Here is a 14,061-nt window from a genome sequence, read left to right on the forward strand (position 1 = left end):
TAGCCAGGGCTCTCCCCAGTCAGCATCTCCCCAGCCCTTAGGTTTCAAACTGTGTTGTTCTGTGATAGAATTGTGGACGTTTCTTCCTTTAACATTGCTAAAACAAAAAACAAAAAACCAAACCAAACCAAACAAAACAAACAAAAAAACACTGCTTTTTAAAATTCCAAATTTAAAATGGCAGATGTTTTATGTAAAGGGGAAGATGGTATTTTTTTTTTTTCAGATTTACACCAATCATTCAACTCTAAGTAACTGAGCCATGGATAGCCATCCTCCCAGGAGGAACAAAGTAGCCATAGATGCATGCATGGTCCTGTGACAATAAATCTTTATTTATAAAAGCAGGAGGCAGACAAGTTTCCAGAATGTAAAACAAAGGGTCAAGAGTAAGCAAAGTGCATGTGCCTTGAAATAACAGAGAGCAAGTGTTTGGTGCAGAATTGTCTTGGGGGGGGGGGAGTGGCTGTTTTCAATTAAGTTATTGATACACATGGCTCAACCAGTCTAGCTCAGCATAGTGAAAGGTGAACTCAGAAACCCGACAACCAAATGCTCATGACTTCCTAGATTTATGTATGAGCCTAAGAGAGAATATCAGACTTCTGGAAGAGAATGCTTCAAATATCCTACATCCAGCCCATTCACAATACCAAAGAGATTCTTGCCTTCTTTTTTAATGAACATTTACCCACTGAAGATGGGGAATTAATTTCCACACAGCTTGTCTCAGGTATAAAACCAATAGCAATTCTGTCAGTGACCTTTCTTTCTTTTTCTTTCTTTCTTCCTTCCTTCCTTCCTTCCTTCCTTCCTTCCTTCCTTCCTTCCTTCCTTCCTTCCTCTCTCTCTCTCTCTCTCTCTCTCTCTCTCTCTCTCTCTTTCTTTCTTTCTTTCTTTCTTTCTTTTTTTAAGACATGGTTTCTCTGTGTAGCCCTGGCTGTCCTGGAACTCACTCTGTAGACCAGGCTGGCCTTGAACTCAGAAATCCCCCTGCCTCTGCTTCCCAAGTGCTGGGATTAAAGGTGTGCACCACCACTGCCTGGCTGTCAATGACCTTTTATCACAGACATGTTGAGTTCAATGTTAAGAGCTTTATATAACCAAGAGCTGGCTTTTATTAAGCATTTTCTTATGCCTGTGAAGAGTCAAGTGCTTTATGAATCTATATCATAAGTTCCCCATTTGATCTCTACTGTAGTTATAACGTGAGTGCTTCCTTGTTACCCAGGAGGAAGCGAGGTCCAGAGAGGGGAAGTCATTTGTACAAGGTCAAGTCGAACCTGAACACTCTCCAAGTCCTTGAACGCCGTGCCCCATCTTCTGTGCCAGTTGCCTGTCCCAGAGGAGCTGACCCAGCCTCTTCTAGTCACGCAAATACCCCAGATTCTGTTCCCATTGATGATTCTGTTCAAGGTCTGGAGGAAATTCTACCTTGGGGACTGTGGTGAGGAGAAAAAAATCTGACCCCAAGTAACAAACTGAGGGCTTTGTTAGAGAGTGCCCCACTTCACAAAAAGGAAAAGGAGCTAAACCTTTGTCAACAGTACTCCCTCATCACCTTCAAACTCACATGACTTAGATAATTAATTACTACACTGTATCTTATCCAGGAGAGGTATAAGAAGGACAGGCAAGTGGCTAAAGAATGAGCTTTGAGAATTTTGCCTAAATTAAATTAAAGGTGAGTTCTCTTCGTCTGGTACCTAACCAAACTCAAGCCTTCCTTTATACAGTGGGTGGGTCTTTGTCAAACAGTCTCTGTCCTCTCTCCTCCTGCTTTATATTTAGTTCCGTTACTACAAAAACTCCCTATAGTAAGTAAATACCTTCATTGTTCATAGTTTGTTGGCAAATTAAATCACTTGCTGTTCCAACATCTAGAAGTGGAGGAAGTGTTCAATTCCAAAGAAATTGTGCCTTCTCAGCTTTGCCAGCCAGGCAATAAAGTCCTGGCCAGATACTTTATGAATAGGTGAAGGATCGTCTTTCAAGTGTAGTATATGAATAAACAAAACACCCTAGGGGCCTGCCAGATATTTCAGGTAATGGATATCTCCTGCCCCACCCTGATCTCTCCAGAGTGATTCAGCAGTGGGTTTCTTCATAAACAAGACTATTGAGACTAGAAGCAAGAAAAATGATGCCTTTAAAAAAATCAACAAGATGATAAGAAAATATGGGTTCAGTATCACCTGTGACTCTGGTGTGCACCCAGCTTATACAGCAGCAAACTGAGCCAAATGGAAGCTCGTCCTTCTGCATGGTTTAGATTTCTAATTCTAGGATAGCAACACTGGCATTCTCACCATGAGCTCCACACTCAATTCAAACAACTGTAGCAACAACAAGAAGAAAAACTCTGAAAGTTATTTGTGTCTTTAACTTGGAACTGACCTTGAAGAATAACTTTTTATTGAGAGAATGCTAGATTTGAGATTCTCATGACGTAGGAGACTTGGCTGGCTGCGTTTTAAAGTTTGTGTGTGTGTGAGTGTGTGTGTGTGTGTGTGTGTGTGTGTGCGCGTGTGCCTGAGGACTTTGGGTGTCCTGCTCTATTCCTTATTGCCTTGAAACAGAATCTCTCATTGAACCTGAAAATAGGATTGCAGCCAGCAAGCCCCAGCAATCTTCCTGTCCCAACTACCCAAAGGTACACATGGCCACGCCCAGTTTCTTCCATAGGTTCTGAGTATTTGAACTCAGCTTCCTCATGCTTGTAGAACAATTTCTTTCACTAGTGGAACCATTACCTCAGTCCATGGATGCATTATAATCAAATGTGGCCCCTTCCTCATGATTGCTTCCTTTGTCTGACAGAGTTTGAGTAGGGCCCTGATCTAATCAATGGAGTAAACCATGGATGGATCCTCATCACCAAATGGAATCTGATCAAAGTTGGGGCCTTGCTAAGAGGAACCGGGTGACCAGGAGCCTGCCTTTGAAGGGTACATCTTTTCCATGGCCCATCTTCTGTATCTCTGCATCCCGGCTACTGTGATGTGAACATTCGCCCCTGCAGCCATGGTCCTCCACCATGTTTTTGCCTTGCTATAGGCCCAAGGGAATAGAACCAGCTACCTGTCCTGGTGTCAGGGCAGTGGGCACTCATGCCAACATGTGGTCAGCGGGCCCCACCCCATTCTCCGTTTTCAGAAACAGGTTTGCACTCCAATCCACAATCTGGTGTTTCTTGACCCTTATGTGCATCATTATCAAAATAGTCTTTTATTTTAATGCATGTTTTTGTTAAACAATCAATTGATTCCCCATTACAAAATAAACCATTTGTTTATTTGTGTTTGCATGTGGGTGGCTATGTGCCAGGTGTACAGGGGGAGGTCTGAGGACACCTTGTAGGAGTCTGTTCTCTCTGAGTACCATGTAGGTTCTGGGGCATGAAATCAGGTCGTCAGACTTGGGGGCAAGCTCCTCTACCTGCTGAGACAGCTTTAATGCCATACACTGTATATTTGCTAATGTATTACATATTGTATATTATGTATTACTATCATTGTTATTATTATTATTGGCCCACTGAGGATTGAACTCAATGCCCCACATGTGCTAGGCAAGTGTTCTTCTAATAAGCTGCACCCCAGCCAGAGGAGGGATCATTCTTTTCCTACTTCTCCCTGAAATCATTTTTGCTCCCTTTGGGCTATATCATGCCACTGAGAATGCATGAGAAGTAATCCTGTTCCCTGTGCCAATTAGTTCATGGCATCGGGGTGGTACCTGGCATTAGGGTGATCCATGGCCATTGGGGTGGTGTGTGGTATCGGGTGGGCAGAGCCTACATGAGTGGCCCCGAGGACACACAGGCAAATTTGATAGGGAAATATATGAAATTCACTTTCTTTCTGGCTAAGTTAATATGAAGGCCTAATGAACTACTACAGTTGTCAGACGCCAGGAGGAAAGAAATCAGAAAAGCATTATCCCAGTAAGTGAGCATAACCCGGGCTGGGAAATGAGCACCAGGTCCCCTTCTAACTGCCTCTCATGTTTACTCTACATGGAGAGTTGTAAGCTGTGTGGTTGTCACCTCTTCTTACTCTGTTGCTAGTTTTGAGTTGGACCTCTTACCATTAAAGAAAAAAAAATCCTAGATGATAGAACAGATACTATTTACTGGATGCGTCCTAAGCTCTCGGCAGTGTGCTAAATGTTCTACGTGTCACTTAACTCTTACTAATCTCTTTAATTAGTGCTGTTCTAGTCTTCACCTGACAGAGGATGGAGGGAAGCATAGGAAGGCTAATTGCTCTACGGTCAGACACAAGAAGAGCCTGGATTCATCCCTCCTGTATCTCAGGGGCGGAGGGTAGAAAGCATTCTCTCTACTGCTTCACGGTCAATATAATCTGCGCTGCCATTTTACTGCAAAGCACTTGAAAAAAAACCATTTTTTAATGATCTTTCTAAGATAGCAATGAAGCTCAGAGGTAGAGTCTTCACCCTAGAATCACCAAGGCCCTAGGTTTCGTGCATGCAACTGCCCAAACAAACAAACAAACAAACATCTTCACAAACGATCAAGCAATCTAGGTCTGTGGCTCACCCTGGGATACTATAGTTCTCCTAGGGTGGAAATTGTCTTTTTTGTTTTGTTTTGTTTTGCTTTGCTTTTTAAATCTTAGTTCTCCATAGGACAGGAGCCTTTAATGTAAATGTCATATTTTTTCTCTGCTTATGACAATACTTATAAAGCCATCATTATTTGCCTGCTCTTATTGACCGGGAGGATGAGAGGAGCTCAGTTAACACCCGTCTTACAGGGGAGAACAAAATATTTGAGCAGCTTACCCTTTCAAACTGCTGTTGTGTTTAAGATGAATGATTGATGATTCGTGCTATATATTTGTAATTTCAGTGCTTGGGAGGCAAGGACAGGGAGATCCATGGTGCTTGCTGACCAACCAGCCTCATCTAACTAGCAAGCCCCAGGCTAATGATAGCCCCTGTCTCAAAACTAAGGTGGACAGTATTGCTGAGGAGTGACCCTACTGGCCACACGTATGTGTGCACATGTACCACATGCCTGCATATGTGTGTGCACCCACACGATCATGAGCACGTACACACAAAACATTTTCAAAATTAAAAAGAGTAACTACTGGCCGATCAGCTAGAGAAGCCAAAGACTCTCCGGTTTTTGGAATCGTCATCTCCGAATTGCTCAGTAACAGCATTAGCAGTAAGCCATAAATCCACAGAATCCGTGGGGAGTCTGGGCATGGAGCCTGTCTGATTGGCTACAGTATTTGTGCTTTCCTTTTGAAAGTTCCTCAATATTTAAAAAGAAAAGGCGGCCCTACGTGATGGGGCTGGGGTGGGTGTGTTTACTCCCAACCAAAGTGAGCAGAGACTTCCCAAGAGAGAAAAGGACTGAAAGATAGACACACGTCTGGCTCCAAAAAGCCAGGAGTGCAGTTTCTGGTGGCCAGATGGGCTATGGGCACAGCTCCCTAATGCTCTCAAGCCCCATCGGGCCTCCAGGGCTCTCAGTCAGTGAGCCTTGCTAAGTCTATTTCAAACATATTACAGATATGTTAGGCAAACCAGGAACACTGAAACCACAGGTTAAAATGTGTGTGTGTGTGTGTGTGTGTGTGTGTGTGTGTGTGTATAAACAAGAATAGCAAGGGAACATTCATTCCTGAGAACTCTTGTAGTCTGTCCTTAGTTGGCTTTTATTCTATCTGGTTGATGGAAGACTATGACTTTTCAAAAATCAAAGCTAGAGTCGCATATGGGACACTCTATGACAGATATAGTTCAGCCCTATTAGGAATAGGGTCAGGTTATGTGTAAGGAATTCAGAGAACTGTAACAAACTATCCCCAGGAAAGAAGCCCAGGTATGAATCTTCATAATTCAACAATGCAGTTTTTATTCTTTTATCTTAAAGGTATCCATCTCCCAGTCAGAGTACTTTTATATCCATTTACTACTGTTCACAAAAATCCAGGCAAGTTGCAATCCCAGAGAGGATGAATGGTCTCCTCATTGGGCAAAGTTGCTGCAGATTTTGCCTGCAAGATGGGGCCAGCCAGCAAAGCAATAAAGAGGCTGTGTTGTGCGACAGATTAAATCCAAGTGTAAGCATTCCAGCGCTCAGCCAAGCCACCCTTCCCTTCCCTAGCCTGTCAGCCTCCCACAAAGTGCTCCCAATCCGCCGCTGTCCTTCCGTCCCAAAGCCAGGCAACACAGAATCAGCTTTTCCTGGCTGTGCCCTGGAAGCAGGGGCTGCCTGGTGGAAAAGTGCAATAAAATCAAGAAGGAAGAAGACAAATTCACTAAGACATGCTCTGACAGCAAGCAATGACGGGAAATCATAGCTTCCGAAATGGCCACCTCCAATGAAATGAAATGAAATAAAACAGAAATAATCCTCTCAACCTCAAAGTCGCTTTCCACAAACGACGTGTTGCAAAGGCTATAAGCCCCTTTACTAGTGCCAGCAGGAACCTCCATCACGTTATAATATATGTTTGCTTGGGGTGGGGTGGGGGAGCGGATAACTCCCAAGTGCCCCCATGCCCAACTGAAAAAAAAAAATTATCAAGCCACAGTTAGCTAGAGCTGCTGAGGGCTTGACCCAAGCGCTAAGCTCCCCGCGAGGAGTTGAAAACAAAGATATGGGAAGCCTGAGGTTATGAAATCATACAGGTGGACCGGTCCTCAGTTGAGCGCCGGGCATCCCCGCAATGGCCCCAGGGCGCCAGCTCCTGGGCTCACCTGGTACACATCCCGCAGCCCGCACCACGTCCGCAGCACCTGGTGGCAAGCCCGCAGCCTCTCGGTGTACCATCTCCGCAGCGTGGACACGGTCAAGTTCCACACGAAGCGGCTGCCGCTGAACAGCAGGTCCTCCACTCCGCACATGAACACCGAAGCCATGCCGCTGCTTTCCCTCGGAGCCTGGATTCCGCGATCCTGGGCTCGCCACGCTCTGCTGTAGCTGACAGCCCCGGGGGTGGGGGGTGGGGGGTCAGATCTGCCACTGAACTCGCCTTTCACTGTGTGTCCCGGCCAGGTTGGGGCGGCATGCCCGGGGATTGGGTGCCCGCCAGCCAACGGCTGCGACTGGCACGGAGGCTGTGTCACCCCGCCCGCCCCCACCCAGCGCCAGCTTCCTAAGCTCCGCCAGGCCAGCCCTGGGTGCTCCCTGGGCGCGGGAAGCCCTGGCCAGTGAGGACTCCCCGCTGAGCTGCTCCTGGGCACAGGGCCGCAGGCAAAGCCCAGCAACTCTTTGCAAGCCTAGTAGGGAGCTGCATTTCAGCGCGCTTGCACACACACACACACACACACACACACACACACACACACACACAGAGAGAGAGAGAGAGAGAGAGAGAGAGACACACACAGACACACAATCACACACCTAGACCTAGCCCCGGGACACCTGTATTTTACTCTTTAAGGTCGCTCTGCCTTGCATCTTGCTCTGTCCACACCTCAGTGATAAACACCTCTGGGGAAGCTATAGAAGCAGAAGACCGGGAAGAAAAAAAAAATCCTGCAGCATCTCCCTTTAGATCTCACTCCCGAGAGAATTGTGCGTGTTTTCTTGGCTCTGCTGAAACCAGATGAAGAGCCTCAAAGCAACAGTGTGTACGCGCCTCCAGCCTCTCTTTGCTCCTAACTTGAAGGTCTCCAAGAAAATGCCAGCCTGCCTTGGCCACCAGCAAAGCAGGTTCCCTGATACCCTCGTGAGGCCAGTTTCAGGGCAGCTGTGGGCTCAGAAGAAAAACAAGGCTTCTTTGATCCTCTGGCAAACAGCATTCAGTTAAGACTCCCTAGGAACCAGAAGCTTCGAGAGAGGATCCCTGGTCAGTTTGTACAAAATTCTACCTCAGGATATACCGGGCCACAGATGGCATCACACATCCGACGGGGGAGCTCACTGCTCAAAAATAAATACGAAATAAGTACATGAATAGAAAAATAAAAACTCGTCCTCAGCTCCAGAAGCCCTGGGACAATTCGTGCTTTTTAAGGTCTCCACAGGGAATGATAAGTCTCTAAGGAGTTTGAAAAGGGAATCTAAGAAGTCCCACACACCCGAGTCTGTATTTTTCCTTGAGAATGTTTGCACATTGCAGTCCCCAGAATCCCATCCCATTTCCAGAGCAAGCTCACTGCAGCTGGGAAGCAATCCTAATTACACTCACTGGATCACGTGTACACAGACGTCTCTACACGAGAGGGAGGGGCCCAGCATCAAGGGGCGGAGTCAAGAGAAGGCAATGGGATGATTATGATCAAATGACATTATCCATGTGTGAAAGTGTCCTGAAGCCCATTATTATATAATTAATACATGATGATGAGGAGGAGGCGGAGGAGGAGGAAGAGATAAACAACCTACTGCCCCAGATTTCAGGATGGAGGTATTTCTCTCTGAATCTACCTTGTTGGACAATGGTGAGCATTTCATTGGTCGACTCACACCTGTGCTATTGTCTTTGCTATTAAGTGGCTGAGAGGTGAGATGCCAAAGCTTTTCTTCCGAACTAGCTCCAGAGGCCTCGGGACAGATTATCTGCCAGTCAGTCAGTTTCATTTCAGGTTTCAAATGTGCCCTTAGCGTCTTAATTCCGGCCAAACACCAGGAGCATCCAAAACGACAGGAAAATCTGTTCTCAGAGCACCTGTGGGTTCCAAGGTGGCTATAACTGGAAAACTTTTTTTTTTTTTAATGAAATTTCTTTCACCACCAGGAAAAAAAATTGCTTAAGGGAGTCTGTGGGATTCATAGAGGTCACAACCGCTCTGAGATCTATGCTCCTTCTTGGCCGGGAATCTGTCTGCTATTCATATTAACATATTGGTTGTAGTTTACCAGGGTAACAGTCATGGTGTTTACACACACAGTCTGACATAGGAGGTTTTACTGAATTGGAATAAAATGAACCAAGCATAATTTGGAAAAAAAGTCACCTGATGGGAAATTGTGGAACGTCAAAAAAAAAAAAAAAGCCTTTTAAACCATGGTATTCTTTTTTTTTTTTTTTTTTTTTAAATGATGCAGTGGCCTGAGTTCTCGGAAATGTCATGCAGCCTAGGGAATACCAGAATGATATCCCCAACAGGTCAATTCCCACTGTCTCGTGACACCATCCTCCGAGAAAAGACGCTCTCAAGACACCTGGGCAGGTACCGATCAGCTCTCACGTCAGCCATCGATTGCAGCCTGGGACATTTTGACTCATGGTTTCAAAGCTAGTGCTTACAATACGTTTCTTTCCTTTTTTCCCTCTATATGCTCATGTGAGCCCACGCCTGCTCATGTGGAGGCTAGAGGTCAATGCTGTATACGTCCCTCAATCACTTGTCCACATTAATAGTGTTTGTCCAGACAGGGGCTCATGTAGTCAGGGTGGCCTCAGAATTGCTATGTAGTCAGGTTATGACTATGATTCTGAACTCCCGATCCTCCTGCCTCTCTCTCCTAAGCGTTGAGGTTATACGAATGTGCTACCCCACCTCACGCGGGGTACATGGTTCTAGAGACTAAACCCAGGATCTGTGGATACTAGGCAGGCAGGTGTGCTACTGGCTGAGCTACATTCCCAGCCCCTCCACCTTATTCCTCCAGACCGGGTCTCTCACTGACCGAGAAGCTCACTTTTTGGCTAGATTGGCTGGCGAGTGAGCCCCCAGGATCTGCCGGACTCCACCTCCCAGTTGTGGGTTCCAGGCACATATGGTCACTTGGCAGTGGCCTGGGGGCTGAGGATCTGAACTTAGGCCCTCAGGTTTGAATAGCAAGTACTTGACCCACTGGGCCACCACCCTCACCCCTACCCTCTCTCCAGGCCTGGACAACTTCCCTGCGAGTGAGACACGGTATTACAGCGTTAGCCAGATAGGCCAAGCAACAGCACATGGGAGCTTGCTCAGGTTGCAAGGTTTTAGGCCCTTGCGGGCCAGCAGTCATGGGGACTGAGGTTAGTGGTCTTGCTTTTCACCTAGCCTTGAGTCGAATCTAGCTGACGTTTATCTTGCTTGTCACCCTGTGGGAGAGAAGAAGGGTGGATGGGAGGTAACCATGGTTTCAAGTTCCTGAGCACCTTGAAAAGACTCCTTAAGCAGGCAAAGTATGAATGCCCTCAGGTACAACATGGGAACATTATCAGAATCCACTACTCGGGGTCGGGGAGAGACAGTAAACATAACATTTCAGGAAGTGTGTAGAATGGCGGCTGGCAAGAGGCAAGCACCAAGGACATCCGGCCACCATCACTACAGAAAGCAGGAATTCCCTGAACGTTTTGGACTTAGGGAAAACAGTGTAAGTAAAATATACATTAAACTTTTTGTTTCCTGCAGATGTGTACTTTGCTTGTCTGTAAGTCTATCCACCACATGCATGCAGTGCTCATGGAGGCCAGTAGAGGGTGTTCTACTCTCTGAAATTGTAGTCGCAGACCATTGTGACCTTTCTTGTAGGTGCTGGGACTGGAAGCCAGGTCCTCTTGAAGAGTTCCCAGTGCTCTTAACGACTGAGTCATCCTTCAGTGCCCAGATACGCATTATTAAAGCTGGGTATGGGTGTCTGTGTTGGTAATCCCAGTGCTAGGGAGACAGACATAGGTAGAACCCTAGGATGTGCTAGGCAGCCAGCCTAACTTAATCCAGGAACTCCAGGCCAGTAACAGACACTGCCTCAACAAAATAAGACAAACAAGGTAGAAGTCCATGACTTCAACATGCACACACATGTGCACATGTGCCTGTACCCATGCATTACCCACACAAACATGCACATACAAATATGCTTTTCTGAAGATAATTTTTAAATGGCTCTTTAGGTCATTTTCCTTTGCTGAGGGGAAGGGTCAGAGGTGACTTGTTTGGAAGAGCAGTTCTAATGCTTTGCTCCAGCTTCCCCAGAATGCTTCTAGAAGCTCAGTTTTCCCCGTCAGAGACAGCGTTTCCTATGGACTTAGGAAGATAGAGTGCACTCAAAGCTGGACGTAAGATAGAAGCTTCATTGTTCCCACCAGACACAGGTATAGATGCCTCCTCTTCCATTCCAGGAACTGATGGGGGTGCAGCTGCACAGAGGTGCATAGCCAAAAAGAAAAGAGCAACCTTGGTGACCAGTCACAGGCAAAGGCCAGGTCCCAGACGCACACCTTAAAGCTGATCTGAGATTTTCCATGGAAAGAAAGCTAAAACACACTCATTTGAGAACTATCTTGTTTCCCCCTTTTAATTTGTGAGGTGGATATTCCTCTGCCCAGCATCAGAGATCCCTGCAACACACTGTAATTTCCTGTAGCTCTCTCCAGAGGCTTAGGGAGATGCTTGGCTGACAGCATTACTCACACACCTGGGAGTGCTGCTGGGGACATCAAAGAACAGTTGTCATCATCCCTGAGGCTCCCGTAGGCTTCTTAAACAACTGGCAGGAAGGACAGCAGCTGTGAGCACCAGGAAGATGGCACAAACTGATAACTCATAGAAAGGAAGAGGCAGCCCGCCCTAACATGGCTCCCAGTGACTCTCTCTGCTTGTTAAAGAAAGAGTCCATCTGAGCTGGGCGTGATGACATCATCTTAGCACTGGAGAGGCTGAGGCTGATGGAGTTCAAGTTCAAGAGTAGCCTGGGCTATATGATGGGTTCCAGTCCTGCCCGATGTTACATGGAGGGAGCCCGTCTCAAAGGAGCAAGATGAAAATGGAATGAAGCAAGAGCGCTTCGGACATCTGTAGCCATTGTTCAGCTGCATTCCTCGCGTGTGAAGCCGAGTTCTCAAAACCCACAAACACCGGGCACCAGACTGTTAAAGCAGATGCAAGCAAGGTCCAGCTCAATGGCCACTAAATGGGAACAGTTTTGCACCCCACCTTTAAATTTGTGCAACGTTTGTGTGTGTTTCTGGTTGTCACAACCAAGGGGTGCTCCCGACACCTAGTCAACAGAGGCTTGGGGTGATGCTCAGTATGCTGTAGAGCACATGACAATACCCCCAACATCAGAGATCTGGGGTTGGAGGATCCCAGGTCTAGTTAACCTTCGTACCCCACTATTTCCCTCCTTCAGGAACTTCCTCCCCAAAGGGCCAGAAGAAATGAAGCAATCACCCATGCCAGCCTTCATACCCCACAAAGTATAAGGAACTCAAAGCCTCCAAAGAAAGACCTGGAATTCTGTTGGCCGCTGTTTCGGTTTCTCCCCTTTCAATATCTATCATAAAAGGAGGTTTGACTTTCCTCACAGGCTATTGATATTTTCCTGCTTTGCCTTTAGCTTGCCTTATGGAAGCTAAGCTTTCCTTTGGCATTTTATTTTGTTTCTTGATCTCACTGTATAGCTAGCCTAGCCTGGAACTCGCTGTGGGTTGTGGTTTGAATAAGAATGGTCCCGATCGGCTCATATATTTGAATGCATGGTAGGACTGTGAGGTATGGCTTTGTTGGAGAAAGTCTTGGTCTCTCTCTCTCTCTTTCTCTCCCTTGCTCCCACTTGCAGATAAGAGGTAGACTCTCAGCTATCATTCCACTGCCATGCCATGCCTGCCTGATGCCATTCCCCGCCATGAGGTCATAGACTTAACCTGTGAAACTATAAGCAGGCTCCCCGTTAAATGCTTCCTTTTATAAGTTGCCTTGGTCACAGTGTCTGCTCACAGAGCTAAAGTAACTAAGATACTCTGTAACCCGGTCTGTCTTTGCACCCATGACCCTTTTGCCTCAGGCCATGTACTGTTGTGAAGTTGTCTTATTGCAGACAAGGCAGGGCAAGGCCACTTGCAGGTTGCGTTTCCTCTGCTCTGTAAGGAGCCATACAGCATCACCCAGAAGCGGGGCAGACTGGCATAGTTCCCCCTGTGGGGGTCCCCATGGCTGCTGGAAGGCATCTAGTGACTTTGATCATTTATTTTGATTGTCAACTAAACAGGACTTAGAGTAACCATGAAAAGGAGCCTCTGAGAGACTTGCTATACTGGGTTAAGTGACGAGAGAAGATCCATCCTCTACATAGGTGGCCCCATTCCATGAGGGTCCCAGACTGAACTAAAAGTGGAGAGTGGGCCCTGATGTTCATCTTTTATGTGACTGAAGACTGATGACCAACTGTCAGTATTCATGTCACTGCTTCCTGAGTGCAGACAAGGCAACCAACTGCTTCACACTCCTGTTGCCAGGCTCTTGTCAGGGACTCTAACAGCAATTGGGAAAGTAACTGATATAGTGACTTCCGGCTGTGCTCAGTACATCCTATAGTGTCCCGTCATCAACAAGACAAGAGCAACACCCAAAAGCCTTCACACACTTCTACATGCTACTACTGGGCAAGCTGACAGCTAGTCCTCCCCTGAAACCACCCATGGGCCTTGGGAAAGAGTCTTATCCATCCATAGATCCTGGCTGGCACAGAGCAGGCAGTCTCTAACTGTTGACTGAACTGAACAATGAATGGCTATTCTTAGCAGTGGATGTAGAACTGAGTCCATCCAGTCTCCAAATCCACACCCATCTTTGCCAAAGCTCCTCATCTGTATCATGTATCAGGCAGGGACCCAAGAAAAGCACTTACTGACAAGTTCTGTCAGTAGACCATCTCTGTCTAAGAGGACCTTCTAGAAAAATGGGGATGTCAGATGTTTGAATGAGGTTTCATAAAGGAGCAGGCAATGCTAAGGTGGGGGGTGGGGGTGGGGTCACAAGAGGCATGTCATGCAGGGTAGAGTCAGGAATGCCTTCTAAAGGAAAGAGCATTTAAGCTGAGATCTGACTGCTGGGGAGGGGAGAGCTAGTCAAGGAGGGGGTGATAGTCTTAGAAGTCTGAGGTTCAGACAGCTGTGATAACTAAGGTCCTGAGGTCAGAAGCCTTCTATATTTGCAAACTTTAGGGAGTAAGTCAGCAAGGGTCCAGGAGATGCTAGGGGTGACAGACCAGGGAACCCAAGTAGGGGCTGCATCTGCAAAGTTACAGGGTACAAACAAAGAGCTTGCAGCAGGTTTCAGGGACTACTCCAGACTAAGCAGAGTTCCTCTCCTTCTACCACACTACTAATTTACATAATGGAGGAAAGG

The 14,061-nt window shown here is 46.7% G+C and overlaps 1 protein-coding gene across 3 annotated transcripts in view; it reads right to left on the minus strand.

Annotated features, from left to right (window-relative positions):
- The window catches only part of Frmd4b (FERM domain containing 4B), a 330,791-nt gene that overhangs the window by 193,982 nt on the left and 122,748 nt on the right, over nt 1-14,061 (minus strand). The window contains exon 1 of one of the 3 annotated variants that reach the window (NM_001346637.1): nt 6,745-6,972. The exons of the other annotated variants lie outside the window; for them this stretch is intronic. Coding sequence (NP_001333566.1) covers nt 6,745-6,906 — 162 coding nt within the window. The 5' untranslated portion in view covers nt 6,907-6,972. Of the gene's footprint in view, nt 1-6,744; nt 6,973-14,061 lie in introns of those variants that run through there. 3 annotated transcript variants of the gene reach the window in all.

The sequence above is a fragment of the Mus musculus genome, chromosome 6 (genome assembly GCF_000001635.26).
Source record: "Mus musculus strain C57BL/6J chromosome 6, GRCm38.p6 C57BL/6J".
NCBI classification, from domain to species: Eukaryota; Metazoa; Chordata; class Mammalia; order Rodentia; family Muridae; genus Mus; species Mus musculus.